The 27,755-nt window shown below is 44.2% G+C and overlaps 1 protein-coding gene across 5 annotated transcripts in view; it reads left to right on the top strand.

Annotated features, from left to right (window-relative positions):
- The first annotated feature begins 1,329 nt into the window (after positions 1 to 1,329).
- BMPER (BMP binding endothelial regulator) overlaps positions 1,330 to 27,755 on the top strand; it is a 255,788-nt gene continuing 229,362 nt past the window's right edge. For 2 of the 5 annotated variants that reach the window (XM_036862761.1, XM_036862762.1), the window contains exons 1-2: positions 1,330 to 1,577; positions 2,630 to 2,715. In XM_036862761.1, the coding sequence (XP_036718656.1) occupies positions 1,445 to 1,577; positions 2,630 to 2,715 (219 nt within the window). In that variant the 5' untranslated portion in view covers positions 1,330 to 1,444. Of the gene's footprint in view, positions 1,578 to 2,629; positions 2,716 to 16,522; positions 16,565 to 27,755 lie in introns of those variants that run through there. The other 3 variants (XM_036862763.1, XM_036862765.1, XM_036862764.1) reach the window with 3 other exon arrangements.

Here is a 27,755-nt window from a genome sequence, read left to right as displayed (position 1 = left end):
ACTTGCCAAGCGTCCCCTAATTCCCATTTGGTTACAAAAATTCTTCTCTCCTCCACTGCATCCCCCACTTTGAGCAAAGGGTGCCACGGCCTGAGCAGGAGGCCGCGATCCGGCCGGGGGGATCCGCGGGCCGTACGTAGGGTCGGACTCCTGGACGCCCAGGGCTGCGGCTGCAGAGGCCGCAGGGTGGCTATTCCTGCTGGAGATTAGCCGCCGCGCCGGTCCCTCCCTCTTTCTCGGGTCAGTGAATGATTAGTCAAACAGCACCTCCCCGCCCCGGTCCGCCCGGGGTTGGATGGGAGGAGTCATGGAGCGACTGTTCTCTTTTTTTAAGGGCGAAAAGCGTTCGCCTCTGTGCGTTTATTAATCGACCTTGCGTGTAGTTTCAGCTTCTGTCTTCCCTAGTGTCACGACTGGCAGACACATAAGCACTGATCTGGAAGGCCCCTCGCCCCTCTGTCCGCTCAGCGCGGGAGTCCGCTGTCTCGCCCCCAGCAGACAGAAGCAAAGCAGGGAGTGAAAAGTCGCGCGGCCCCCACCCCCCACCCCGGCGCCCCGTGTCGCTCCATCCCAAAGCTGGGGCGTCTGGGAACGAGCAGGGGTGGTGAGGCGCCCTGCGTCCCATATTCTGCTCCCTCCCAGGGTTGGAGCACCCGGTGTGAGCGGGGGTGGCGCGGCATTCCCGGCTAGGGGAGGGTTCCCCCGGGAAAGGGAGGAGGCGCTGCGCACTCCGGGCGGTGGAGACACGCCTGCCCCGCTCCGCTCCGTGCCCCGGGGCAAGTGGCCTCCCTCGAGGGGCTGGGGAGCGGGCTGGACGCCTGGCGAAGACAAGCGCCCGGCGCGGGGCTTCTGCAATCCCCCCTGCGCCCGGGCGCCCCCAGCGGGTTCCCAGAGGCGCCCGGGGCGCCCGGGTCTCCGGCGCCGGAGCGAGCGTGCGCGCGGGCCGGGCTGAGAGCCTGAGGGGCCGTCAGGAGGTGGGAGGGCAGGAGTGGAGGACGCCGCGGCAGCGGCGCGCCCCCCGGCAGTCGCTGCAGCCCGGGCGGCGGCGGCGGCTGTGCAGCGGTGCGCAGCGGGAAGCGCAGCCACTCCTTTCTGCCTATCTCCGGCTGCTCCGATACCCCCTCCTCCCGGCCCCCTCTCTAGTATGGAGGAGCCGACGACTAAACCGCTGCGAGCAACTCCTTAAAAAAAAAAGCCGCATTGGAGGAGCCTGGCCGCAGGACCCCTCCTCCCTGGGCGCCCCTCACCCCTCGCCTCGCTCTCCCGCCTCCCCCTCCAGCCCCCCCCAACCCCCCCGCCCCAGGCTCCCGGGCGCCCGCCTCCCTCCTTAGCGGACTGTCTCCGGACTCGCCGGCTGAGAGCCCTTTTTGACTGCGAGCGGCGGTAGTGGAGCATAGGCGGCGGCGCGGGACCTGCAGTCGCCCGGGATTCCCTCCAGGTGACGATGCTCTGGTTCTCCGGCGTCAGGGCTCTGGCTGAGCGTCCCTGCCGGCGCTCGCCCGGGATTACCTGCTGCGTCTTGCTGCTGCTCAATTGCTCGGGGGTCCCCATGTCTCTGGCTTCCTCCTTCTTGACAGGTAGGGGAGGGGGCGGGAGGGACCGACCCTCCTGGACGGTGGCTTGATACCTGGGAGAGGAAGCGCTGGCTGGCCTCGGGGACGGGAGGGCGGGGAGCGAGCACCTAGGAGCCTGCCCCTCGCGGGCGGTGGGCAAGAAGCGAAACCCGCGGGGCTAAGGGGTGGGAAGGCAGTGAGTAGGTTAAGGGGTGGAGGGCGAGGAGGCTGTTGACATCAATACTGTAGTGATAACGGAGATTCTTCTATTTGAATTTGAGAAGTTACTTTATTTATTTTTAGTTTTCTTCAATCTTTATTTTGATCTTTTCTCCCGTATACAATTAAAGAAAAAAATTTGACCGTTTTCCACCCATCGGCCTTTCTCACTCTATAGGGTTCCAGTATAGCTTCTGTACAGGGAGTGCTTTTTAAAGCACCTAGAATTTAAAGAAACTATCATATTTTAAAAGGGTAATAACAGCAGGATATAATAATTATATGCTTTCAGGCAGGTGAAGACCTCAGCTGCTATTCTGAAGGACATACTTTAGTGACACCTGGTGCAAAAAAGAAAATATTGAGGCAATTTCTAAAAGAGGAAAGAAGATTGTGTTTCAAAAAGTGATTTCAGCTCAAGACAATATGAGGCGGATTCATATAAAGGCCTGTTCATTGACACTGTCCTGAATTCTGTTCAAATTTAAAATCTGCCTTAATGGCCAATTTGAATTTTTTTTGCATGTGGGAGTGTGTGTTTACTTGAAATGCCTTCATGAAGGAGGGGTATTATTAAGGATCCAGTGAAATACTTGGAATTGTGCTTAAACCATCGAAAGCAGAAAATCTATCTATATAGCACGGCCTTTAAAAAAAACAAAACAAACCTGTTCTAATAAAACTATTTAAAATAGATTTTCTTCGGGGGGACTTCTTTTGGGTGAGTTTGAGAATTTAAAACTCATTAGGAATTTCTGAAATTTGGGTATAGTTGTTTCAAAAAGCATTAATGTAAAAATTCTATTTTTGTAACAATGGCACTAAGCTAAATTTAAATAACTTATTTTCCCCTTCAGGTTCTGTTGCAAAATGTGAAAATGAAGGTGAAGTTCTCCAGATTCCATTTATCACGGACAACCCTTGTATAATGTGTGTCTGCATGGTGAGTATGGAGATCAGGTAATGTGAAGTCAATTGCTCCCTCTGATAAGGTGAATCCATTAAATGTAATATGACCAAATCTTAAAAACTGGTTTTGGTCATTACAAAACTTCAGATAGCTGGTGAATTGAATTCAGTTGAATTTCTGAGTATTATGGACTTTTGCAGTTTCCATTTCATCAGTCTTGGAATTCTTATCTTTGACATCAGTTTACAGAAGTAAACTTAAGGTGGACTTGGTATGGCATCGTCTCAGTGATAATTACCATTTGCCCTTCTGTTCCCAGGAATGGCTATTGCCACCAAATCATAGGTGCCACCACACTTTCTGCCTTGATTCTGTTGTCTGAGCTCAGTGTGAAAATGATAACATTTAGGTATAAAGGTCTGGGATAAGGTATATGACAAGGGGAAAAAGAGGTGAGAGTCACAAAGCACAAACATGAGGACAAGATGTAATCTTGGATTTCTTTGCCTCTCTTATATCCTAAGCTCTCAAAAACAGTCTTTGTAGTTCTGATTTGGAAGCATGAGTCAGAAAGGATATTCTATCCTTAGAGGATGACACTTGGCTTTCAGCTGCTTAGTTAACACTGGCAGTGGCTAGTAGATTAAAAAATTTTTTTGTTTCAATTTATTTTAACTTAATAGTTAATGATAAGGTCTAATAAGTAACCACACGGGGGAGATTAAGTTATACGAATAAGAATTTCTGAGCTGAAATAGAGACTTACAAAGAACAACATTTTTTGCTTAAAAGTGTTTTACATGCCAATCAGTTTTGGCAAACCTTGATTAAAAACTACACATCACAAAACCCTGTTGGAAATACATTAAGGCAGTCAAATGCAAAGCCCCCAAGTGATAGATGACTGCTTGTTATCAGATCAACATGCTGTATGGAACCAGAGAAGGGATTCTTCTGTGTTTAGGTGAAAGCCAAGCCATCTGGGTTTAAACTACCCAAACTTTTTCATGACAAGAGATGAGGTCAATGCTGTGAAATGATAAATGGGTGAAGGTGAATGTCTGTATCAAATGATTATCAGGTTCTGAAGACTAAGGAAATCAACAGAAATAGAGGTAAAAATGCATTCCGTTTGCAGAGATAAGCATTACAATATTGTTACATTTGTAAAGTTTAAATATACAGTTTGGGTTTTGCAGACTGTTCCCAAATAATATAAAAATTCTCCATACAGCATTTCCCCTTTTCCATACTCTGCCCTGGGGGAAGTAGTGCCTTTCCCGGAAAGTACAGCCTTACTGCTAATAAAACATATATTAGAATCTTGCTGTTTTGAAGGTAAAGAGTGAATCTGAAAAGATGCGTCAGTTGGAGTTCTGGAGTGATACTTATTCCAGAAATGCATTGATTAAGTTCAGACGGGTGGTAGGTTCATTTATATCTTCGAGTAACATTTGGAGGTATCTGCCTTCGTAAGAGCTGTCAGAAATCCTTTCTAAACGTATAAAGTCTGGACTCTGGCACTCCAACTCACTTGCTATTCAGAGGATGCCTCAGAGCTCTCACTAGCTGAAAGCCTCAGTGATATGTTGCCGTGACCTTTGCAGGGGTTTAGGATTATGGGGCCCAAGCTGTCATAGTTATTATTGCTTCCCAAACATTTGTAATACTTGATAAAGTTGAGTAAGAATAGATGTACGACCACTCCTTTATTTGTGTCTGCTCTTGTAAGTTTCTGAGGGACCCATTGCAGTATATGAATTTCAAAGCACCTAGACTGCCATGAGGCTGGTTGACATTTTTTTTTAGGTTGGAAGGTAGACTTATTTAGCAGATAGATAATGTCAGCAATAGCAACTAACATTTATGAAACACTATTTGCCCACACTTATTGAAGCCTGCATTGTTTCATTTAATCTTCACAAAAATCCCTTGAGGATTTTTGCCCCCCTGTTTTACAGATGAGGAAACTGAGGCTAGAGGAGTTTAGTAGCTTGTGAAGGTTGCATTTTAGTAAATAGTGGAGCTGGAACTCACTCTCACCTGCCTCTAGAGCACATGCATATAATCAAGTGAAACAGGCTGTTTTCTAAGTTAAAGATGTGAAAAAGCAAAGAAAAAAATAGAAAGTTTGTTGAGTTATTTGACTTTTTGGCATTGCTTGAGTAATTTTGCTTTTTTTCTTTTGAGTCTTTTAGGAGTTCGGTTAGCTAACATTTGTTAATCACATTATATGAAAGGAAAATCTCATTATGATTTCAGCTGACCTGCAGGGAGCTTTAGTTGTGAGCTAGTTTTATGTATGTACATTAAGAGGGTATGTAATAGTCAAAACTGTACTTTGGATAAAGAAAATAGTCATATTTAGTTTGTGTTGGTCCAGCCTTTTGGCAGAAAGTTACCTAAAGCTGAGTATAAGCTCATATCTTGTTTCATAACATGTAAAAAAAAAAAAAAAGCTAACCTCAACGTATGCTTAAAAAAGATGTAAAATGTTACAGTTGGGAGGAAATAGGTGGCACAAAGTCCTGCATGTAATTACAGTGTAAAAGGTTGAAAAACCCTACAAAATCAACTTGGCCTGATTTAAACTTTTAAGCTCCGAAATGTTTCAAAGGTGGAATGAGCTTATTTCTGTGGGAATTTTGAGGATGACTGCGGATGCAGTGGCCACGGCAAACAGAACTGAATAATTTTATTCTCATTTATCCTTGTCTGCCTGGACCCGAGCATTTGCCAGCATCAGTCGTGGTCCAAGAATAACCTGTTTGTTAGCTGCTGATGGGTATCATTCTAAAGTGTGTGGGTTCAACTGTTCAAGAGGGAAGGTGAGAAGTTAGGCCATTGTCCTGAAATCTAGGGAAGTGGGTAGACAGTTTGGATTAAAGATGCAAGTGCTTCATTGTTCAGTTAGAAAGCAAAGTACAGCTTTTCCCCATCTTACAAAATGGTCTTTTGTGGGGCTGAGTTAGGAAGGCCCAGACTTATTGCTGTTTTGTATGATGTTTTCCCCCTTCTTGCTAGAATTATTTTTCCCGTAATGCCTAGGACAACACGTTGGTGCCTTCCGTGAAGTACAGCTGATAGGAGCCAGCCTCTCTCAGCTAATGAAGCTAAAGTGGTCCTCTGGATCTTTCGGGCATTCCCATATCCATCCAGTGAACCTGGGGAAGTGGTACCCTGCTTCTCACCCCTTTTCCACCTAACCGTAGCATAGAAGGAAATGGCACAAGCCAGTGAGTTCGGCCCAGTACTGGAAACCTGAGAAAACTTTGGAGGCTGGGACTCAGAAAACCAGAAGTCAGTCAGAGCTTAGTTTGGCATACATTTTGTTCAGCAAAAAACATTATTCTGAGGTTTAAATTTCCTCTTTTAAATCCAGGGGTGCAATTTAGAAATGGACCCTCTGCTCATAAAAAGCAACGTGAGATTTGGTGTTACAAGAAGCAGGGCTCCACCTAGCTTGGAGCCAACCAAGTGGTGCAAACAGAGGGGGCTTTGTCTGCTGTCTTCCACTTTTTAATCACAAAAATCTTCTGTCACTAAACAAGCAGCTACCAGCATCTTTGATTCTCTTGGGTACCTTATCTCTATAAGAGCCTCATGTTTTTTATTGTTCAAATTAACTGGCTAGAGACTAGTTATCTATTATCTGAACAAGTGTTAGGCACGTGTTTGAGAATGAGGGAGATACCGGTGCATCAGGATTCAATTCGTGTGTGTGTGTGTGTGTGTGTGTGTGTGAGAGAGAGAGAGAGAGAGAGAGGGAGAGAGAGAGAGAGAAAGAGGTGGAGAGAGGGAGAGCCAGGAGGGTGAAGGAGAGAGAGAGGGAGAGGAGATAAAAAATAGTCCTTATGTGTTCAGAGAGATACACTTAGTGCATGCACATATGCATAGGTTGCCACAATTTTTTGGAAATTGTTTTGTATCATTTTTGGACTTTGGATTTGGATGCTCACTAAGGAAATGATCAGGAGTTATTTATTTATTTATCTATTTATTTATTTATTTATACTCTGTTTAGACAGTGTTGCGACCAATTGCCTTTCCATAGAATAAGGTACTCAATACAACAGTTTGGGGGGAAATGTAACTAATTTACAGCATTGTGCTGGCAAATTCACCAGTACCAGCTCATAGACAATTATTATTACCCATGCTTTCTTGAGGCTCAGAGAGGTGGAGCAAATGTCCTGAGGTTACATAGTTACTAAGAGACAGATCTGGGATGTGAAAACAGTGTTTTCTATGGTAAACCAACTTGCTTCTGCTGGTCATTTACTACTTACAAACGTCTACAGATAACTTCCAAGGGCTCAGAGAGTTATTTCAGCCTCTGCAAAGCTGACGTAGGCTTACATTGGGGAGCAGTTAGAGTGATCTTGGTCTTGTAACATGACCAGGTCTGGACTTGGATGGCCCTTTTAGAGGAAGACACAGTTTAGGCAGCTATTGGCTGGTTTCATATCATTTTGGCAAAGAACCTTGGCCCTGGCATCAGACAGGCCTGGGTTCGGATCTTGGCTCTGTCACTTACTGGTGGTGAACTCGGGAAAGTTACTTCACCTTTCTAAGTCTCCGTTTCCTCATCTGGAGAGTGGGACGTCTATCACTACCGAGCTCATAGACTTGCTGTGAGAATCAAATGAGATACAGCATTTAAGGCTTGGTCCAGAGCTTGGCATATAGTCAGAAGGATGCATTATTGTTGTTGATGATGATGATGTTGATGATGATGTTAAATTCTTATTTCCTCACATGGAATTAGATGCCAAGTTTCATCAGAAAAGGGAGAAAATGGAAGCTGATGGAGAAAAGACATAGGGATAATGATGCCAAGCCCACCCATAGTTATGAAAGAACAGGGCTAAGTCAGTGACATTTTGTGGGGTTTTCTGTCCCTCTAGACTTGGACTGGGTCGATCTGAGTTGTTTCCTTATTGGTCCAGTGGTCTGTGAGCCCTGGTATAAGTTTTCCCCTTGCTCTCCATTAAACACTAAAAAAACTTTCCATGGAAGAGGGGCCTCGTTTTTCTGCAGAGTATTTACGTCTCTATGCCTGTGGGGTCACCTTCACGTGTACTTTTATTGGCAGAAGGGTAGGGTTGGGACTCAGAAGTGCTGTAATTCTGGAAAAACTGCCTAGTGGTCTGGCATCATGGGGATTTTCCTGGCCCACCTTGTGGAAGTCTCTCACCCCGTTCCAGACCTGAGTGGGTTTTTGCTGCCTACTTACTTGTGTCCTCCCCTTCCCCATCCCTGTCCCACTTTAAACACGCTTTCTTTTCATTTCAAGGCACCGGCCTTTTTAGTGCGCATCAGCTGTAAACTGTGTTTTAAGTGTGGGAAACCATGCCGAGGAAAGAGAGCCCTTCCCCAGATGGGGATTCAGATATGGTGAGGGCAGGAGAACAGGACATAATAGGAAAAGTCAGGCAAGGCAAAACGATAGAAAATAAAGCCAATTAATACAAATTCGTTGAATAAACAAAGGATATCAGTTTCTCACACCCTCTTCTGTGGCACTTCTGTCCAACTGATGGTCTGTTGGATTCTTTGTGCTATAAGAAATACTAATAACATCACCTTTCATGGCCCCAGGAGGTCAAGTGTGCTTGTTGAACTTAGTTAAGATCAGCAAATGCGCTGGGTGTATATTTTAAGACCTCTTGATTCCCAGTTCTAATTCTATAAAACATCACTTGAAGCACTAGGAGTAACAGGTTATAAATTCAATAATATTATTCTTTCTTCCTTCTCTTCACACTTCATTCTCCCCTTCCATTTTTTGCCTTTTCTGTGTTTGAAGCATTCTGCTGGTTGGGCACCTTGGGGAGGCAAAGACCAGTAACACAGATTCTTGCCCACAGCGGAACGGAGGAGAAAGACACATGCATAAATAAGTTTCATAGGAGTGCCAGAAAAACACTATGCTGGACTCAAACTCAAGTACTAAGGGAGCTGTAGATGAATTCTGATTGGATCATCTGGGACTTTGATGGGCGGAGCAAAGATAGTCTTGGCAAGGCGTGATTGGAGGAAAGGCACAGAGGAGTGTGTGCTTGGGAATTGTGGAGATGGCGGAGTCCAGTATGCCCAGTGTACCCAAAGCTCCAGTGGAAGCTGGAGTTAGAAGGCTTGGTGGGAAGCATAGAGGACTTTGAGTGCAGTAATAAGGAGCTCAGTTCCACTCATGGAATCGGGGGAGCCATTTAATATTTTGGCTCAGCCGCATGACACAATAAGATGTGTTTTATGTAAATGCCTCTAGAAGCTTTTGTGGGAGCTGTTTAGAGTGTGGAGGGGCCAGAGTTTGGACAACAGGCACTAGGGATGTGTTGTGGTCAGGTGAGGGCAAGCGGCCTGGAACAGGGATGGACAGTGAGAAAGAAGGTGTTGGGATAAACCAATATTGCTTATTCTTTTGAATTACTTTCACTGCCTTCTAGTTCTAGAATATTTGGATTAAAAGACTCCAAACAATGCCCGGAAAAACACAGTAATTAAAATGCAGTAGTCACTGCAGTGGGATGATGTGCTAGTGTGTCTCTGTAGCAGTCACTGTGCTAATCACTTGGTGTCTCTGGAGCAGCTCTGGGTGCTGTTACTTGAATAGAATTGTTTACTTCCAGGCCTCACTCTCAAAATTCCATTTTGGGTGCTAGCTCTCTCCTCTTACTCACAGTGATACCTTGCTCTGCACTGTTGCATGACCCCTTCGGCAAATTATTCAGTCTGGTAGATGTATTCTCAGTGGTAGTATTCTCCATGGTAGTATGTATTCTCAGTGGTAGCACACAATTTATACAATTTATACAACCATCGAAATTGGACAACCCACCTTAAAAAAAGTGTACCCATGTGCTGGGACCCCTAGACTTGCAGAGGAGTTTTGGAACCCAAGTTGATAGCACTTGGCAATAAAATAGATGTCAGAGGTGAGAGATGGGGTGGATTGAAGGGAATTTTGGAAGTTCTAGCCAATGTTATAGACAGTGTAGGAAGAGAAGAGGTCACAGATGTGGGTGGGGATAACGAGTTTAGAATTGATGACTGGGCTTCATAGACCTTCCAAGTAGGAAAACCCGGTAGGCTCTTCAAAATGTAGATCTTGATCTCACTAGAGAAATCAGGACTAGAAGACAGCAATTTGTTAACTGTCTGCATTGAAATAAATTTCAGAACTTTGGGAATAAATTATTTGTCTTGGGAAGGGGTCTACGTTGAGATTTCAAGAAATGAGCCTATAATAGAAACTAGAAGTGACTCAGGTATACACATATATACATTCTTCTTTTCATATTATTTTCCATTATGGTTTATCACAGGATATTGAATATAGTTCCCTGTGCTATACATTAGGATTATCCATTCTAAATGTAATAGCTTGCATCTACCAACCCCAAACTCCCATAAAAGAAATAGTAACTAGAAGAAGGGCTATATTTAAAAGAAGGTTAGAAAGGGAGAAGCCAATGACAGAGATTGAGAAATGGTTACAGAAGAAGGAGAACCAACAAAGCATAGGCCAAGGAAGAAGATGCTTGAAGAAGAGAAAGACCAGCGGTATTAGATATTACAGAGTTAGACTGAACCTTCTAGGAGAACATAATAGAAGGAACTTTGTCATCATCTTCTCGAACAATCTTAAACAATCAATAACAGTCAGTGGTGCCCAGGTCCCTAGTACCAGCTGCACATTTTCCCATGGAGTAGAATTGATCATAGATAGAATTCGGTGGAAACTCGTTTGAGAGAAATCCCAAACTAAGATTGCTGTAGGGATTTTGAAAATTTAGTGCAAAAATCACAAATTTTCCAAACTATGATTTAAAAAGGTCTTATTAAAAGTGAATAAATACCACATTTTCAAAGGTCCCCAAACAAAACTAATTTCATGAATAAATGTAATAGGATTTTGCAAGTGTCTTTGGAATGTTTCTATAGTTAAGTGCAAAATGGGCAAGGCTACATTGAGGCATTTTTTATTATGAATCAGGGCAACATTATCAAAGAACCTGACTAATATAAATCTTACCATAGTAAACTTTCAGGTTTGCTCTATGAAACTGTTAATGGTGCTTTAAAAAATATTATGATATAATTGAATCCCTTAGTTAGATCTTCAGGAAAAATATTTTCTTTTTTCACTAAATTTTTGATGACTGTTTTGTCATTGAAGTACAGCTGTGGAGTGGTGGCCTTGGTGTCTGAAATTATGGGTTCAAGTCTCCCCAGGGCCACCTTGTAGCTGTGCATCACTCAGCAGCCACCTTGGTCTCTCTGAGCCTTAGTCGTGGGTGCTGGGCAAGTCACAATGGTATGTGTGCCCTTCAGCTTCATTTCTAAAGAGGAATCATAATGCAGAACCCATCTGTTTGCTGTAGCCATTAACTGAGGTGATGTGTATGGATTAAATGTGCTGGTGTTTGTGAAAGACCTTTGTAAACAGTGTAAGTGGAATTATTATTATTAAGGGCCAGAACTGGAATGGAAGGAAGTAAGGTGTATGCTATAAACCAGTTTTTAACATATACTATAATGAGTATATTTTTTAGGAATGATAGTGTAGTGGTTCCCATGCCTCCTTTCATAGTTGTATGGCTCTGGGTGAGTTGCCTGATGTTTCTTTTTTTTTTTTTTTTTTAAAGTTTGATTTATGTGTATTCTTAATACAAATAAATAAATTGGGCTGTTTAAATTATGGATCTTACTGCAAACAGAAGCAAATAAGTAAAACCCCTTTAAAAAAATGATACAACATGACATTTTTCATACTTATTATAGGCTTATCATTTCATGGTTACTCATGTTCCAACTGAAAACTAATGTTCTTGGGCCTGATGTTTCTGAATCTCGACATCTATATTTTCATCATAGGGCTTTTGTCAGAACTGTGAGTCAAAACATGTAAAATTCTTAAAACAGGGTCTGGTAGATGGGAAGCACTTCAGAAATGATAGCTACTGCCACTACCTAAATGCTATGCAATTACTGCCTATCCTATACTTCTAAGAAGTGATTACATAGACTACTGCAAGACTTCTAAGAAATGATTTAATGGACTACCGCTTTTATTTCAATTTATTGTCAATTCCTATGACACGTGTTTACTCTGAACTTCTGTCAGGGCAGACAATGGAAGTTCAGTAGAAGCGACTGCTATCTTTTCCATAAAAGACAGCAAACCCGGGAAGTATTTGGGGCTTAGCAAGATGGGCTGCTCCTCTATTTTTCATCTTCAAAAGTTCACCTGTTTGATTGGTGTCCATCTCCGGACAGCTAATCACAACGTTGCTTTCACAGTGAGGCCTTGCTGTCCTTTGGGGTATTTGCCATTGAACGAGGAAGTGCAGGTAAGAGGCAGAAATGTAAAACTAATTACTGGTAGACCCACCCAGACAGACATGTCAGAATCCTCCCCATTTAATTTAATTTATTTATTTAGTTTTACTTTAAACATTTTTAAAAAAATTTTTATTTTTTAATTTAATTTTACTTTTGGCCGTGAGGCACGCCTGGCGGGATCTTAGTTCCCTGACCAGGGATGGAACTTGCGCCTTTGGCAGCGAAAGCACGGAGTCCTAACCACTGGACCTCCAGGGAATTCCCCTCCCCCTTTTAGAACGTGCAGGGTCCTGCTATCTGCCCAGCCACAGTCACTCTGTGGATACCCGTGGTGTATTGGGTGATCCCAGATTAACTGAGGTGACTGGATTTGGACGTGTGGACCCTACGCATTCACAGAGCTTTGTGTGTTTGTTTTCTAGGAATCTGCTTCTTCTCTTTGATAGCATGTTCTGCGTTGTATGTAGTTAACTTGGGCAGATTTATCTTATGAGATGAGGTCTTCAAGTGTAAGAACCTTGTCCCCTCATCTCTGGAAGCCCCATAGCTTCAGTGAGAGGTCCACAACCTTGGGACTTGAGTGGGAGTCAGGCTGGAGTTTCCTGTTTATAATTTGGGTTGTTAACACTTGGGATCGCTCCCCCCCAGAATGGAACTCCAAGTTCCAAAACAGGATTCTCCCAGAGAGTTTGTCACAGAAGGTCAACCCCCTCTATAAAAGACATCCTAAATAATCATTACAAAAAACTTTTTTTTCCTTTGAAAGGAATGTACTCACATTTGAAAACTAGAATCATATAGACATGAAGACCTGCTTTTATTTGCACCAAAAGGAACATTCCCTCTTATAGAAATATCCTGCTGTCGAAAGCAGCCTTGTAGGCGACAATGCAGGAGGTGCCCAAGAGGGGGAGGATCGGGGATTATCTCAGTTCTGCTTTCAAAAATCACAATGAAAAAATGCCTCGGATCCCTGTGGCTGCCATTCCCCATCATTTCCTCCCCCTTTCAGTGAGGCTAACTCTGAAACCTTGACATAAGCCTCAGTGTTTATATTAGGTTTTGGATGTTAGCTCCCTTGGCTTCTGGGAGCCGACTCTGTTGAAAATTATGTTTTTCCTTTAAGGACAAAGGCCTTATTGTATGTACACGTCGTGCAGTGTAATGAGTTTTTTTGTTGCTTTTTCTTTCAAATGTTAGGTAATGGGTGGGACTAACCCAGATCTTTCACACGAGAAGCCCAAAGGTCTATAACCTGAATGGCAATTTGAAGGTTTCACACAGGTAACTCAATAAGAGAAAATGAGAGGGCGGGACAAGTGGCATCTTCCCTGACCAGAGCATGTCTCCCGAATGCCCTGCTTTGATGGAATAACCATAAAACGGCTCTGGGAGAAGATCTGCAGCATGAGTCATGATACCCCAGGGACACTTCAAAGAGAATCACAGTGACGGAGATAACAATCCTCACATTTTCACTCACAAAAGCACGCACTTCCAAAATAACTCTTGTATTCTTGGTCAACTAAATAGATTTTGGCCAGATGGTTTTTTCATGGCTGCAAAGGCTGTCAGGCGTAGGCTGAGCGTCTTATTTGGAGATGCTGTGTGGTGGACCGTCTGCTGGTGCTGCTGGCCTCTGCCGCCGTGGGCGACCTCAGAAGACTATTTCCAGGAGAGATAGAGCTGGCCTTCTGAGAGGAGGCAGGAAAACTAGAAGGCCCAAAGCTGTTCTTACATTTATTTGGGCCTCATTGAGAGGCATTTTTAGCATCTTTATCTTAATTTTTTTCCCTCTCTCTCTGTAAAAAAAAAATTTTTGAGCCTATTCTCTTAGGTTCCTCTTGGGGGGCAAGTCTGCAGACTGCAGCATTAGCAATAAAGTTCCTTTAACCACTCACTGCTTTCCTTTTAGTGAGCAAAGTAATGACATGTGCATCCTTTTCCGTATTTATTCTTAGAACTTCTTATTAAAAAAATACTGGGGGATTCCTTTTCCATTTTATTTTCTAATTGAACAAAACCGTTTGAGCCAAGATAGGATGATTGCTCCCTCTGGGTTCAGAGGGCAGGGCTGCATCTGGCCAGTGGCCTGTGGAACTTGCCACTTCTGTCTCCAGGAGAGCCTTGCTGGGTTGTTTGAGTGCCTCTTACTGACTCTGTACCCTCAGAAATTCACAAATTCTAGAAGCTCTCACAGCCTGCTGGGTCTGGCCTGCTTTGTGGATTTATAGAGCAAAAGCGGTAGCATCATGACATTCACATACCAGTGTTTCTAGGTCTCAGGGGGATGCTATTTTCCTGGTTGAGAAGACTAATCAGATATTCCTCCACTTGAGAGCTGCTATGCCATGTACCTGGGTTTATGCTCCTTGAGGGGAACAGGCCTATTAGAATTGAGATGCGGTGATTTCCTGTTTTTAAGCACATGTGAAACAGTGGTTCCAGGAGCCAGTGGGACCCACCAGAGGTCAACTTGCAGTCTCATGAGCACAATAGGTGAGCACCCAGACGGGGTGCTCTGAGGGGTGACTCAGCCTGAATTTGGGGAGTAGCTGGATGGCAGGGAAGGGGACGGAAGTCTGCTTTTTCAGTGAGCGTCATTAGTTCCGGGGTGGCTTCTGTGGGAAGAACTGGCGTTTCTTTTTTTCCTTTGGGTTGTGCATGTACCAGACAACAGTGTCTTCCGTTCCCTTGTGATTGCCTGTGTGCATGTAGGGAACTAGTTGGGATTTATTAAAAAATGTGATTTTTTTTTTTCTGTTTCGTGTAAGCCATACACCGGGCAAGGGCAAAGAGACATTTGCTTAAAGTATTTTACACACCAGTTGGCCAAGTTACAGAAATATAGAGCTCCCAGATTTTGGCATTTGACTGAAGTATATGAAATTTTGGATATTGGTGTTGACCTATTAAAACAGCAATTTCTTGTGGTACAACCTAAGATGTACTTTGAGCACCTGGAGAATTTTTCACTGGACATAGTTCTCCTGGCAGGTTGTTGCAATGTATGTTAATGAAGGGGCCTTTAAATTCAGGGTGAATTGACACTGGGTTCACAAACTAAAAATAAAATGTGGTGATATAGGGAAATGTAACACCTCTTAATGTCTGAGCCCCCAGCTCTGAATTAATGGGCTCCTCTACACATCCTCAGGACCCTCTGATGGTGGCGTGGGGAGGGGGAAGGGAGGGAAGCGGTATTCACCTTGGTCAGTGAGAGGGGGCACATGGTGGGTGCCCTGCAGGAAACGTGGGAACCGAGTTGCAGGACCGACCGAAGTAGGAAAATGATTGATGGCTATTAAACGCAGCACATATGTATTGAGCATTTATGTTACTAGTGGCCCGAGGCACTGTGAGATGGGAAAAAGCTCTTTTTTACATGAACAAAAAGAGATTAAATTATGTTCCAGATAGTTTTGAAGTTATTGCTTTCGAGTTCTTTGAAAATTGATGAACTCGTGCAGGCCATAAATATTAACTCTTGGTTGGAGTATCTGATTAATCAGAACAAATTATTATTCCTTGACTGTGCTGGAAGGCATATGTGTATATACACACGTATATACGTGCATTGTATATGTAGGTATTTAATATGAAATTTGGATCATGGATTTAGCTTGCCAATGACTTTCTCTCATTATAGAGTCTCAAATAAAAGTGTGAAAATGTGATTGAACCGGAGGTTGTGTATATGTTGGGGGAGACCCTTATAGTAGAGCTTTGAGCACTGGTGACAAGGGACACACAGTTGCGTTCCCATCGCTGCCAGCCTCTCCCTCCTCCTCCCTCCTCACCCACCCACTTCAGTCTGATGATGTGTCTTCTCTCACACAGTTGCAGGTCATTAACAAGTCAGTGGTAAGAATTCTCACACCAGCAGAGGTGACTCTCTTTTTTTTTTTAATGTGCACAGGAACCCCCAGGGAGCTTGTTAAACATGCAGATTCTGAGGTTCTACTCCAGAGATTCTGATTCAGTAGATCTGGCAGAGACCTGAGAATCTCCATATTTAATAAACTCTTCCAGCGACTCCATGCAGGATCCAGTATTTGAAAAACTCTTCCCAACTGAGGTTAGTGGAAAGAGAAGGATATATGAATATAACCATAAATATAGGTAAATTCCCCAATGAAGCAACTTGTTCACTAGTGGTCAGGTACATTTGAAATTCTGTTATTGGTACCAAACTTATCCATAGGTCAACTCTCATTTATGTAACACTATTTTTGTTGACCTTTCACGCAGTTATCTTGTACATTAGCTATCTGTATTGAAGTGCTCCTTTTTCTCTTTGTGTCCTCTCCTCTATCAAGCCTCCCCTAGGTACTTGATCAGAATTAGTCACTTGTTTCTTAGAAGCCTCTTGATGATTTCTCATATTATAACCCTTACTCCTGCCTACCCTGAAGTTTCATTAATTATTTACATGACTGTCTCCCTACTGGACTTTAAGGCTTCTTCAGGGTAGAAATAGTGTCTGATTCTTCTCACCATCACTCAAAGCATCTCGAAGAGCACCTCGCGTGCGGTAAGTCTCAATAACTATTTTACGAATCAACACCATGTTCTTAAATTGGGGGTAGCCTGACCTTCATCTTCCTCAAAGCCACGCTGTGAGGGAGAGAAGGCCTTCTCAAGAAACCTGTTTCACGGTCGAGATAATTAAGGCTCGGAAAAGCAAAGCAAGACAAAGCTCACACTGCTAATCAGTGAGAGCTGGGACTACAATTCAAGTACGGGAATGCTGGCCCATCCTGGGTAGACTCCACTGAGATATCTCTCAGAGAATGTTTTCTCACTACAAGTGTTGAGAAAGCACCCCAAGGGGGTGAGTGAGAGAGACCCAGCAAATAACTTCCCTGGGGATTATGTTTTTAACAGTCCTTGTGGTCCAGTGAAGTAGAGTCCTGACTGGCGCCTTTGGGTGGGACAGGCTGACCCTCTAGGTGGGTGCTAGCCTTTCCATGAGATGGATTCCCACAGGGATACACTCCGTTTCCTGTGGTCTTTCTGTGATGGACAGCAGCTGCAGGGCGAAGCTGATATGACGTATGTTTGTTGCTTCTCCAGCATGAGCCAACTAGGTGTAGCAATTTGACAGAACAGCCAGGGATTTATGACAGACTCGCTGGGACCCAGCGGCATCTGGAGGAGCCAGAGGCAAGCAATGAAGAGCTGAGGGCCAGGTGAAGCTGGATTTAGAGATACGCCCCATCCCAACCCCTTTTGTTCCCAAACCTCTGTAACAGAAGCTGTTTCCTTCTGCTGGCAACTTCCGCCCAGCAGGCCCCTTCCTCATCCAGAATGGACTCGTTCTTGGAGGAAATGTTAGTTCTTTCCATTCTCTAGATGCCCCCCCCCCCCAATTTCTGCCCACATTTTCCTTTCCCTGATCAGGAGAGTATAAAGTCAAGCTGAGAAGGTTCTGATTCATGTTGCCTTCACATAATTCTGGTCACGTTGCTAAACGATTTTCCATACTTTTAATGAGAATCCTTTTTTAAAAAAGTTTTTTTTTTTTTTTTTTTTAATTAGCCTGGCATTCCATTGTTCCAGGGTTCCACCTTTATCATTTCCATCTTTATTATTTTTTACCATGTTATTTTCTTTCTCTGTTATTAGCCCGGCGTTTCCATGATGTCACCACTCCCCAAGTTTTGTGTCTTGTTTTTCTCAGTTTCAGTTTTTAATTCTTGGTCCCGGCCTGATAATGAAATGCACAAACAATTACAGTGGGGTGGTGGTTCTTCCTACACACCCCATGTGGGCCAGACATTTGAGGGATGGACAGTCCAGTGGGGAGCTCTGTGGAGGCCAGAGGAGGACCGTTTGTGATAATGACCAAGCGGTGGAGAAAAGGATTGCTGGGAATAGCTAAAGCACTAGCTAGAGCAGTGCCAAGCACCCAGGTAGGGGTTTAGTAAATACTTTTCACTAATGATGGTGTGCTGATAGCATTTAGCCTGGTGGAGAGAATGCCGGGGGGGAAGTTTAATGGCCTTCAAGTACGTATTTATGGGAATAAATACGATGTTGAAAGGACAGAGAGGAGTACAAACCCCAAATTTGCAACATAGCCTCAGTTCCAGCTTCTCCGCTGGCTGCTCACTGCCTCTCACTCTCTTTCAGAGTGAGCCCCAGGGTGGTTGTGGGGTCTTGGCTTCCCTGCTTCTTGGCCAGTGCCTGCCTGTGACCGCAGCCCTCTTCCCTAGATTTCTAAATCCTAGTTACCCTGCTGTAGATGAGGTCACACTCCTAGGTCTGAGCCACGTTGGTTAGGATCAGAAATTGAAAGCAGGGTCTTACTATGGACTCTGTTCATTCCAGGGTTTTGGCTTTAGATCTAAGTACAACCGAGAAGAAAACTTAAAATGAGGGATTTTCCTCTTCCTTTTCTTTTTTTACTCCTAGGGGTTTAATGTTCTCGCACTCCCACACCCATCTTTAACACTCACCTACCCTTTGGTCACTGGTCTCTGGGAGGTCCAAGCTCTCTTAGGACACGGGTCCTAGAACTTTTCCTTGGCATTCTTAGATCTTCTAGGCAGTCAGCGTTTTCCTAAACTTGAGTCTGTTCCCTTGGAGATGTAGCTTGGCAGGCATGGTGGTTATTAGCACTAGGGGTAAAGAGTGGCCAGCAGTAGCCAAGACAGCATCTCTTGTGAGCCTTAAATGGTGGACAGCGACAGCTGTCCTGAAGCATCTCGGTCTGTAGGTATCTGACACAGTGGCAGGTGCTGAGAGAAGGTGACCTCTGGTGGTCACTGGGTTAATGTAATCATCTCAGCCAGCGATCGTGTACAGTTGTGGGCATTTGTGCCTGTGGGTGGGTGTGGGTGTGTATAAGGACTTACACGTATAGAGATCTCTCAGCATTTCAATGATGGGTTTATAAGAATTTTGTTTATTTGGCTACTCTTTCTTAGACCTTTTTATGCTGGGTCTTCCTTACCTTTTTGAACTTTAAATATTGGGAGGGCCCCAGGATTCATTCAATCAAGACGTGTCTCTATTTACACTCCTTCCCTAGGTGATTTTTATACAGATTCATGGCTTAAAAAATACATATATGCTGAAAGTTCCCGCGTTTATGTTCCCAGTTCCCTTACCCTTCAAGTGCAGACTCATAAATTCAAATGTCTACTTGGCACCTCCAAGCATCTCAAACTTAAAATGGCCCAAACAGAGATCTCATTTTTCCACCCCTCCTCCAAATCTCTCTTCCCCCAGCCAGCAATGTGAGCCTCACTGCTCCATTCTCTTAGCCCATCAGCCATGATGTCCTGGATTCCTCTTTCTCTTACATCCTATATTCTATCTACTAGCAAATCTTGATGGCAAAACCTTGAAAATATATCTGATAATATCTAACTATCTCCAGGATCACTTTTGCCTCTGGACAATATATTACCAAGCAGTGGCCACTGAAAACTATACATCCCATTTTTTCACTTATTTACAAAACATCCCGCAGTGGCTTCTCAGCTGACTTGGCATACAGTCTGAAGGCTAAGTACAAGGCCCTTCAGGATCTGGCTTCTGATGCTGTCTCTGGCCCCGCCCCCCAAAGCATCTTCCTCTCCTGGTCTGCTACTCCTGCATGATCCCCAGCACCTTCTCAGCAAGGGCGTCTGCTCTTTCCTGTCCCCGGAACACACTTGTTCAATATATTTACACATTCTCATTTCTTCGCTCTGGCCTCTGAGGGAATGTTTCCTTATTAGAGGGCCTTTGTTCTGACCACTCTTCCCCAATAGTACACACCCTGTCATTCTGTTCCCTTGTCCTGCTTCCTTTTCTCCAAAGCCCTCATCAGTGGCCATTGTATCACGCGTGTCTTTGTTTCTTGAAGGCCTCCCTACTAGAATGTCAGCTCTGTGAGGATGTGGACTCTCCCGTTCTCGCTGTATCCCAGGGCCTGGGACAGTGCTGGGTCCTTCCACTGCGTATCTGTATCAGTTGGCTGACTGAATATATGCCGTGTTTAATTTAATTTAATTTTAAGATTCAGTTTAATTGAATCAATTAGTTTTTAAGTAATTAATTCAATTAATTAATGGTGTGTAATTTTTTGATTCTATAATTTGAAGATCTAATTCTCTTCCTCAAAAATAAACTATGAATTTTCCTTTCTACTCTAAAGTCTGCTTTTTCTGTAATGAAGACTTGCCATTTTCATGGCTCACGTTACATTGCATATCAAGTCGGATGTGGGGAAATTGTACAGATACACTGACAAAGATGAAAAGCTATCTCCAAGGAACCAAATACAATTGTAGTAAAATATAGAATAAGCAATAATAATTATAAAATAAAATGTACCCTATGGAAAACTGGTTTTAAAAGTAGATATTCCTGCTCACACTTGGTAGCATAATGATGATCGGTTTTGTAATGTAAATTAAAATTCAGTATGCTGGTATTTTACACTTTACCTAAAACATATTATGGAAGAAAGACTAGCAAAGTGTGTTAAATATTACAATTTCATAGAGCAAGAAAAAAGTGGCACAAAGTATTTCCCATGATATGCATAAGACAGGCTGCTCTACTGTAGGCAATGCCCAGCCATGTCGCTGCGCCTACCTTGGAGGGCACTAGGATGGCATCACTGAAGGAGATCCCTTTTGAGGGCTGTCAAATCCCAAGGGTCTGACATAGGCAGGTCAAATTCTGTCTCAGTGAGAGAACTGTATGACAAAACTTTTCTGAGGCTGATTCAGGGGCCCACCTAGTGTCTGAAGAACCAGGAGGATGTGGATGATCTCTGGGAGTTTATGGCTATGGAATTTGGTGGAAACAGACCTTCGCCTCCTCTGAACTCATGACTAGAACTGCATCCGCTCATATTGCAGCATGTGAGGTGCTTTTGCCGTGTTTATTCTCTGGCCCCTCTAGAAGACTGGAACCTCTTCTAGGGCAGAGGATGGATCTGATTCATGTGTTCTGTTCTCAGCAAAAACCTGGCACAGCGCCTGGCCCATGGCAGGGGCTCAACGGTATTTGTTAAACGGATCCATGGATTTTTATTCAGGTAGATTTGAATTTTGCGGTGCAAAGGTTTAACCTACAGAAAAATCCAAGTTCGTAGCCAAGATGTCACATTTTCTAAAGACCATTTGTGTTCTGTTGACAATTTTGTCTTATTTTAGATGTTAAAGCTTCGGAGAAGCTGTCCTATGATGAAACCCTTTAAAAAAAAGCAATGATGAAGGGTAACAATCATGGCCAAGCATTTCTTTTTTAAAATGGGGCACATGTTGTGAATCCCTTTAGCAACAAGTTTATGTTAATGGTGTTTTATGGGTGACTGGTCATTTTCATTCCTTTATAACACCTTAATCAGAAAAGGATTATATGCAAAATTGGCATTCATTGATTAATGAGTTTGAAAGGGGAAGCTAGTGGATTAAAATTACATTCTAAACCTATGAAATAAATCTGTGGCTTCTCCAGTTCTTTCTGACATCTGCATGTGGCCCTTGGGGAAGACTTGGTGAAGACAGCATGCTGTTAATGGCCCTGGTGAGTGAGTCAGACCAACCCTAGCTCCTCACAGGCTTGCCTTCGTATGGGGGATGCTGTCTGAGGCTGGCTTTTTCAGTTCTGTGAACTTCCATCTGGCCAGAGGACTCCTGCCCCCTTGCTCCCCTGCCTGACATTCCTCAGGCTAACCGGCCACTCTCTGCCGTCAGTACCAGTGTGAATACAGCCCAGGAGCAGGGGTGTTTCCATCACCTGATGCATCAGACAGCCCTTACTGTTATCAGTAGGCAGGACGGCAGGAACCAGCCCTAAAGCCTGCCATCCCAGGGGTCCCTTTGAAAGCCTCTGTGATTGCTGGTGGTCGGGGTCAGTTGTACAGATGTCTTGAAAAGTGTCTCAGTAGTGACCAGAAAGTTACTTTGTCAAGATGACAGATGGGCTGCGAGCAGTTCCTCTGCCCTGCGTATTCCCTGTGATGTCAGCTCCATTCACTTGTCAAGATCAGGTATTTTTGTAGCTCCCAACAGCGTGCAGGCTTTCATGGGCAACCCGTGAAAAATTTTCTGTTCTCTTCTGTGCAAAATCTGCTCAGTGGCTTGCTGTTGACCCACAGGAATGAGGGGGCCTTAGAGGACCTGGTGAGTCCCACTCACTGTGGGTGGAAGACGCAGGGAGGAGACACCTACTGACGAGAGGGCGATGGCCCTCCAAGGCTGGTCTTAAGAAGAAGTGGTTTGTCACCACCAATCACCCTGGCAGGACACAAATGTGATGTAAGACATTCGGTTTCCGTGTTTTGGATGTGTTCGCTCTTCATTGCCAGAGAATCATCTGTGTGTACAATTAAAAGGGTCCATTGAGTTGACAGCTTCTTTGGATACCTGGGGAGCCCAGCTTGTTATATTGTGATGAGTCAGAAAAGGGACTGCCGAAATAACTTCTCCAGGTAGCCTTCCTTAACACCGTATCACGACCTTTCCTATGGAAGTGACTCCAATTTTATTGTTATTTTTAACTCCTTAACCCTCATTCCTTGCTTCCTCTGATGCCCCTGCCAACCTGGCCAGCAGCCTCTGTGCTGTCCCGGAGACTGGGAAGCCTGGCTAATGCCCTCTGATGATGCGCTCTGATGTCGATCCTGCTGGTGGTTGGGGTCAGACCCCCATCCTCTTCTTGCTAGTTCTAAAGAACCAGAAAGGCATAAAAATTTTCACAGACTTTCACCCCACCTCCCTTTTTTGTTTTCTTCTGGGGCAGAGGAAAAAGCTGATTCATTACTTGTCATGTGCCGAAGGGTGCCCGTAGTGTAAAATAATCAACGGTCTTGGGAGAGGTAGCTGGGCCACTTGTACACGAGGCTGTATTGCTTTGCAGCCTGTGTTCGCCTTCAGCCTGGGTTCCTATCTTCTTCCCGTGCGGGAGTCTGTGGATGTTTTCTCTGCAGCCCTGACTCCATGCCACATCCCAGCTGTGTGAATCCCTTTTGATCGGGAGGAGAAAAGGGTAGACTCGGGAATGTGGATCACATGAAGGAAGGCTGCTGACATTCACTCCTCTCCGTTCACATACCTGGCTCCCGTCCCCTGGCAGAAGGGGACACAGTCTACCCTCTGATTTTCCAGCCTGCTTCTGGGAGCCTGAGCGGTGTCACAGAGCTGCATCTGTGACAGGGTCCCCTGCACTCAGTCACTGGCTGCGCTGTGTTCAATCCATTCCAGTTACATTAATGTAGTGGTGCCAGCAGATCCCTTGCTTATACGATGTACGGTATAATGACAGCCAGGCAGTGCTACTTTCTTTGGGCTACTATTTTTATTTGGTGGTTATTTCTTCTGTGTTCTGCCTTCGCTAATGTTTTGGTTCTATTTCAAAATATGATTAAACAGAATGAGGAGCTATTTGACACTGCCCTGTTTTAAATCAGAGCTGCACTTGAGTAGCCGGGATAGTCTAATGGCCTGTGTTCCTTTGTTCTGAGAGTCCCTTGAAAAGGCCAAAGAAGAAAAGCCATACCTAAATCTTTAAACGGCTTAGGACCCCCAAACAAGCCCTCCAACAAACTAAAGTCTGTTAAAAAATAATTGAAATGTTAGGTAAGTTAAATATAAAAAAGGGCCTCCTTATTAATCCCCCGTTGCTTCTGCTGGCACGTGTCATATTTTCAAGGTACAGTATCAGGAGAACACTGTCATTTAGTGACATATTAGGGCCATATATCATGAGAACATCGTCTTGGTAGAGGATACGGGTACTAAAAGACACGATTCTGGCCAGACAGAACAACAGGGGGTCTTACTTCTTTTCTCCAACCCCTTGCACTCCCCCCTGCCTTTTTCTTTAATCTCCCTCTGTTTTGTGTTGCAGAGAAGTGAATTTCTTCATGGGATATGACTTGTTGCAAAATAATCGGGGGGCCCCAGTGGGCTTCATAAAGTCTTTTAAATGGCTGGGCTTCAAGGGCAGCTTTGTTCAGAGTTTGCACCATTAGCTGGGCCAGGGGAGGCCGTGTTTGCCAGGGTCCAGGTCTCTGGGGTAAAGGCTCGCCGAGCCTAGACTGGGGGAAGAAAGAATAACACTCCCAGATGGAGTGTGATGAATTGTGTGATGTTTTGCAAGATGCTTTCACATAAAGACTCCAAAAGTGTGGCTGTGGGATGCTGCCAGCCTCCTGGGAAAGTACCCCTCGCCCCCGCCCCGGCTCAATTCAAGGAAGAAACCTGAGGACTTGGAGGCTTTTGGTCCAGGCTCTGGTCTGTCTGGCAAATGACAGGGCACTCAGAGACTGAGACTTGTTTTGAGTTTTTAAGTCAGAGACTTCATCTGTCTTTCCTCAAAGGCACTATTTTTACTCTTGTGTTCAAAATGAAATCACAAACTAAGGTTTATAATGGTCTGAAAATGGAGAGTGCTTAACAAAGGCAAACATTTAAATTTCTTGGCTGCAAGGAAGAGATGGCTCATCTTAGCCTCTAAACCAAGCAGTGTGCCATAGTGGTGAAATCACCGACTCTGATACCAGCGAGTCCTGGGTTTGAATCTCTGCCGTGGTGAAGCTGGGTAAGCCATTTAACCTCTCTGAGTCTCAGTTCTACCCATAAAATAGGGGTAAATCAGTGCGTGCCTCAGGTTTGTTGTGAGGGTTAAAAAGGACATAATACACAAAACGTGTTCAGCACAGTCTGGCAAATAATAGATTTTCCATAAATGTCAGGTGCTATTATTCTGAATAGTTCAGCAACCTGCCTGGAAAACTATTATTGCCACTTCATTGTTTGGTTAGAGATGGATCAGCTCTGTGACTTTGGTTATTGAAGGGATTTGCAAAAGTGGTGGCGGCTGGGGAAGTGGTTCAGAAAGATCTGGAAATGTTACTTTACATTAAAAGCAAGGGCCATTGACCAAAGATATTTTAAAATAAACAGAAACGTAAGAGACTTCATTGCCGCAGACCTGTATTACAGGAAATGCTAAAGAAAGTTCTTTAAGCTGTAGGGAAATAATATGAGAGGGAAACTGGTATTTTTTTTTTTTTTTTAGTTTTATTTATTTATTTATTTATTTATGTCTGTGTTGGGTCTTCGTTTCTGTGCGAGGGCTTTCTCTAGTTGTGGCAAGCGGGGGCCACTGTCCATCGCGGTGTGTGGGCCTCTCACTATCGCGGCCTCTCTTGTTGCGGAGCACAGGCTCCAGACGCGCAAGCTCAGTAATTGTGGCTCACGGGCCCAGCTGCTCCATGGCATGTGGGATCTTCCCAGACCAGGGCTCGAACCCGTGTCCACTGCATTGGCAGGCAGACTCTCAACCACTGCGCCACCAGGGAAGCCCGGGAAACTTGTATTTTACAGGAAGTAATGTAAAACATCAGAAATGGTAGATATCTGTATAAATAAAAAAGGCTATGTTTCCTCTCAATTTGATTAAAATACATGACTCTTTACAGCAAATAATAAATAAAGTAAAAGCAAGGGCCATTGACACCTCCCACCTCTACTGACCTCAGATGCCTCCCACCTCTTGTACTGACCTCACTCAGTTGGGGAAGAGAAGAGATCTCAGCTGGGAAATTTGGGTTATTTTCCCTATCAAATGCACTTCGCTTTAGAAATGGTTTTGTTGGTGTTTTTTCAACTTTCATTGAGCTGAGAGACATGGCCCAGAGCCTCGTACTTGTACACTAAGGTTTCAAAGTGTCCCAAACTGCCTTTCCTTTTCTTTTTTTTTTTTCCTCGCAGCTCTTTCTGTGCAGGAGTTATGGAGAAGTCAATTGTACTATCAGTAACAAAGAAGAAGCAAGTCAAAGCTTAATTAAAATAATAAATCATCAATCACATTTACTACTGACATTGACAACCACTGAGCTATCTCACTCTCCCCCCCCCCCCCCCCCCCCCCCCCCCCCCCCAATGATTATTTTCTAAGAGATTAAGAACAGATTTTGTCCAGAGGAGACCAGCTGGAGCACGTACAAACTTGTGTTGTCTCCTTTTTGAGGCTTATGCTCCCTTGCAAAGGATTTCCCCGGACCACACGTTCCAGGGAGGGAATCACTTTACTTTTTGGATTCTCAAAACCGGTGACATCAATGAAGCCTGCCCCCTCTGGATCTTTTCTTTCAGTTTTTGTCTACATCTCTGCATTCTAGAACTGTAACGTTTTGCAGTTAGATCTGTTTATTTGAGTTTTGGCCCATCCCTTCTGTGGCATCTTTCACAGGTTACCTTCTAACAGGGCAGGGAACATGGCGGGAGACCTCACACGTCCGCCCCAGGTGGCCTGTCTTTCCAGAAAATTTCCAGACTCGCTCAGCTACATGCTAATCTAGTCCTGAACTCTCAACGGCAATGTAGGAGCTAACCTAATTTTAATATGATGCACCCATAAATTTTAATGCTGTGTTTTAGCAACTAACCTCCCTGGCTATCCTCTTAATCCAGGTCTGGGAACCAAGTTCTCTTCCCAAGTTCACTGCTAGCTAGCTCTGAGGGACCTGAGACACTTAACTTCATTGTGTGCCATTCCTCCCACTGCAAATCTTAGGAAACCTGTGAGGATTAATGAAATAATGGCTGCAGAGCTCTTTAGAAGAAAAGTGCTATGTAAACATGAAGTATTATTCTTCTGTTTATGAGACATTTTATAATATTGCCTAGGAGAAATTGTGACTGGTGTTCGAAAGTACCATAAAGTTCCTTTTTGGCTCTTTTGGGGCTGGAATTGGGTTACAATGGAGCACTTCACGGAAAAGTTGACCTCTTTGACTACATGTGTGGGGAGACCGGGAATTCCAAAGAGAATACATGCGCTGATGTTGGATCACCTTCCTCCTTGGGAAACTTGACACAAAACATCTGTATTCCTAAAAACAAATTCCTCTGTGAGCAATTTTGAGACTCTCAAATAGTGAAACACTACCGTGTGGGCACTTCAAACAAATTCTGTAATAAAGAGAATTTGATTAAGGGTCTTAGTGTCCTATTTGTGCTCACTGACCGCGATAGCTTTTGAGTCAAGGTGGAATTCTTTTCTGTAGTTCTCACTTGGTGCCAGAAGTTACACTGCAGTGTTTGTGTGATCTGCTAGCATCTGATGTCTTGTCCCCTCTAAGCACGTGTACATTTCTAGACCGTAGACAGGAAGCTTGCTGTGTGGTTTCTTTCCTGTTCCCACAGCACTGGGTGCAATGGCACATGGGTCAAGCCTCTGGTTCAGCTGCTTTAGAACTTCCACTCCTTTACTTCTCCGAGTCACTGTGCTGGGCATGCATCCCCTGACAGTAGCTGATGACAGAGGGAACCCCTTATTCAGAATTAATATGGGTCCAGCCCCATGGCTATTTGCATTTTGATAGGGGAATCCATCTATAGGGCCCCTCCCTAAAAAAGACTACAGTGAGGAAATGACACAGGGGTGTGTGCATATATGCAGCAAGGCAGGGTAATCTGGAGGGTTTTTAATTTAGGAAAGAGAGTCACTTCTACCTCTTTATCCTCTCTAATGATATCACCTGGCCCATGTGCTTTATTGACATATTTTGTTGTTCATTTGGGCAGAAAAAAATATTACAACTTCACGGCCTTCTTGATTTTCTGAAAAAGGATTTGGCACTTAGAATTTGCAAGTTCGCCAAATGACCGCTATTTGCCTCCAAGGCAGGCTTTGCTTTCATAAAAGACAAGGATGGAAGGAAAATAACACCATCTTGTAGAGGAAGAGACTCATGTGGTCTGCCACCT

Source organism: Balaenoptera musculus, chromosome 9, assembly GCF_009873245.2.
Source record: "Balaenoptera musculus isolate JJ_BM4_2016_0621 chromosome 9, mBalMus1.pri.v3, whole genome shotgun sequence".
In the NCBI taxonomy this organism is placed as follows: Eukaryota; Metazoa; Chordata; class Mammalia; order Artiodactyla; family Balaenopteridae; genus Balaenoptera; species Balaenoptera musculus.
This window is presented reverse-complemented; position numbering and strand designations above follow the sequence as displayed.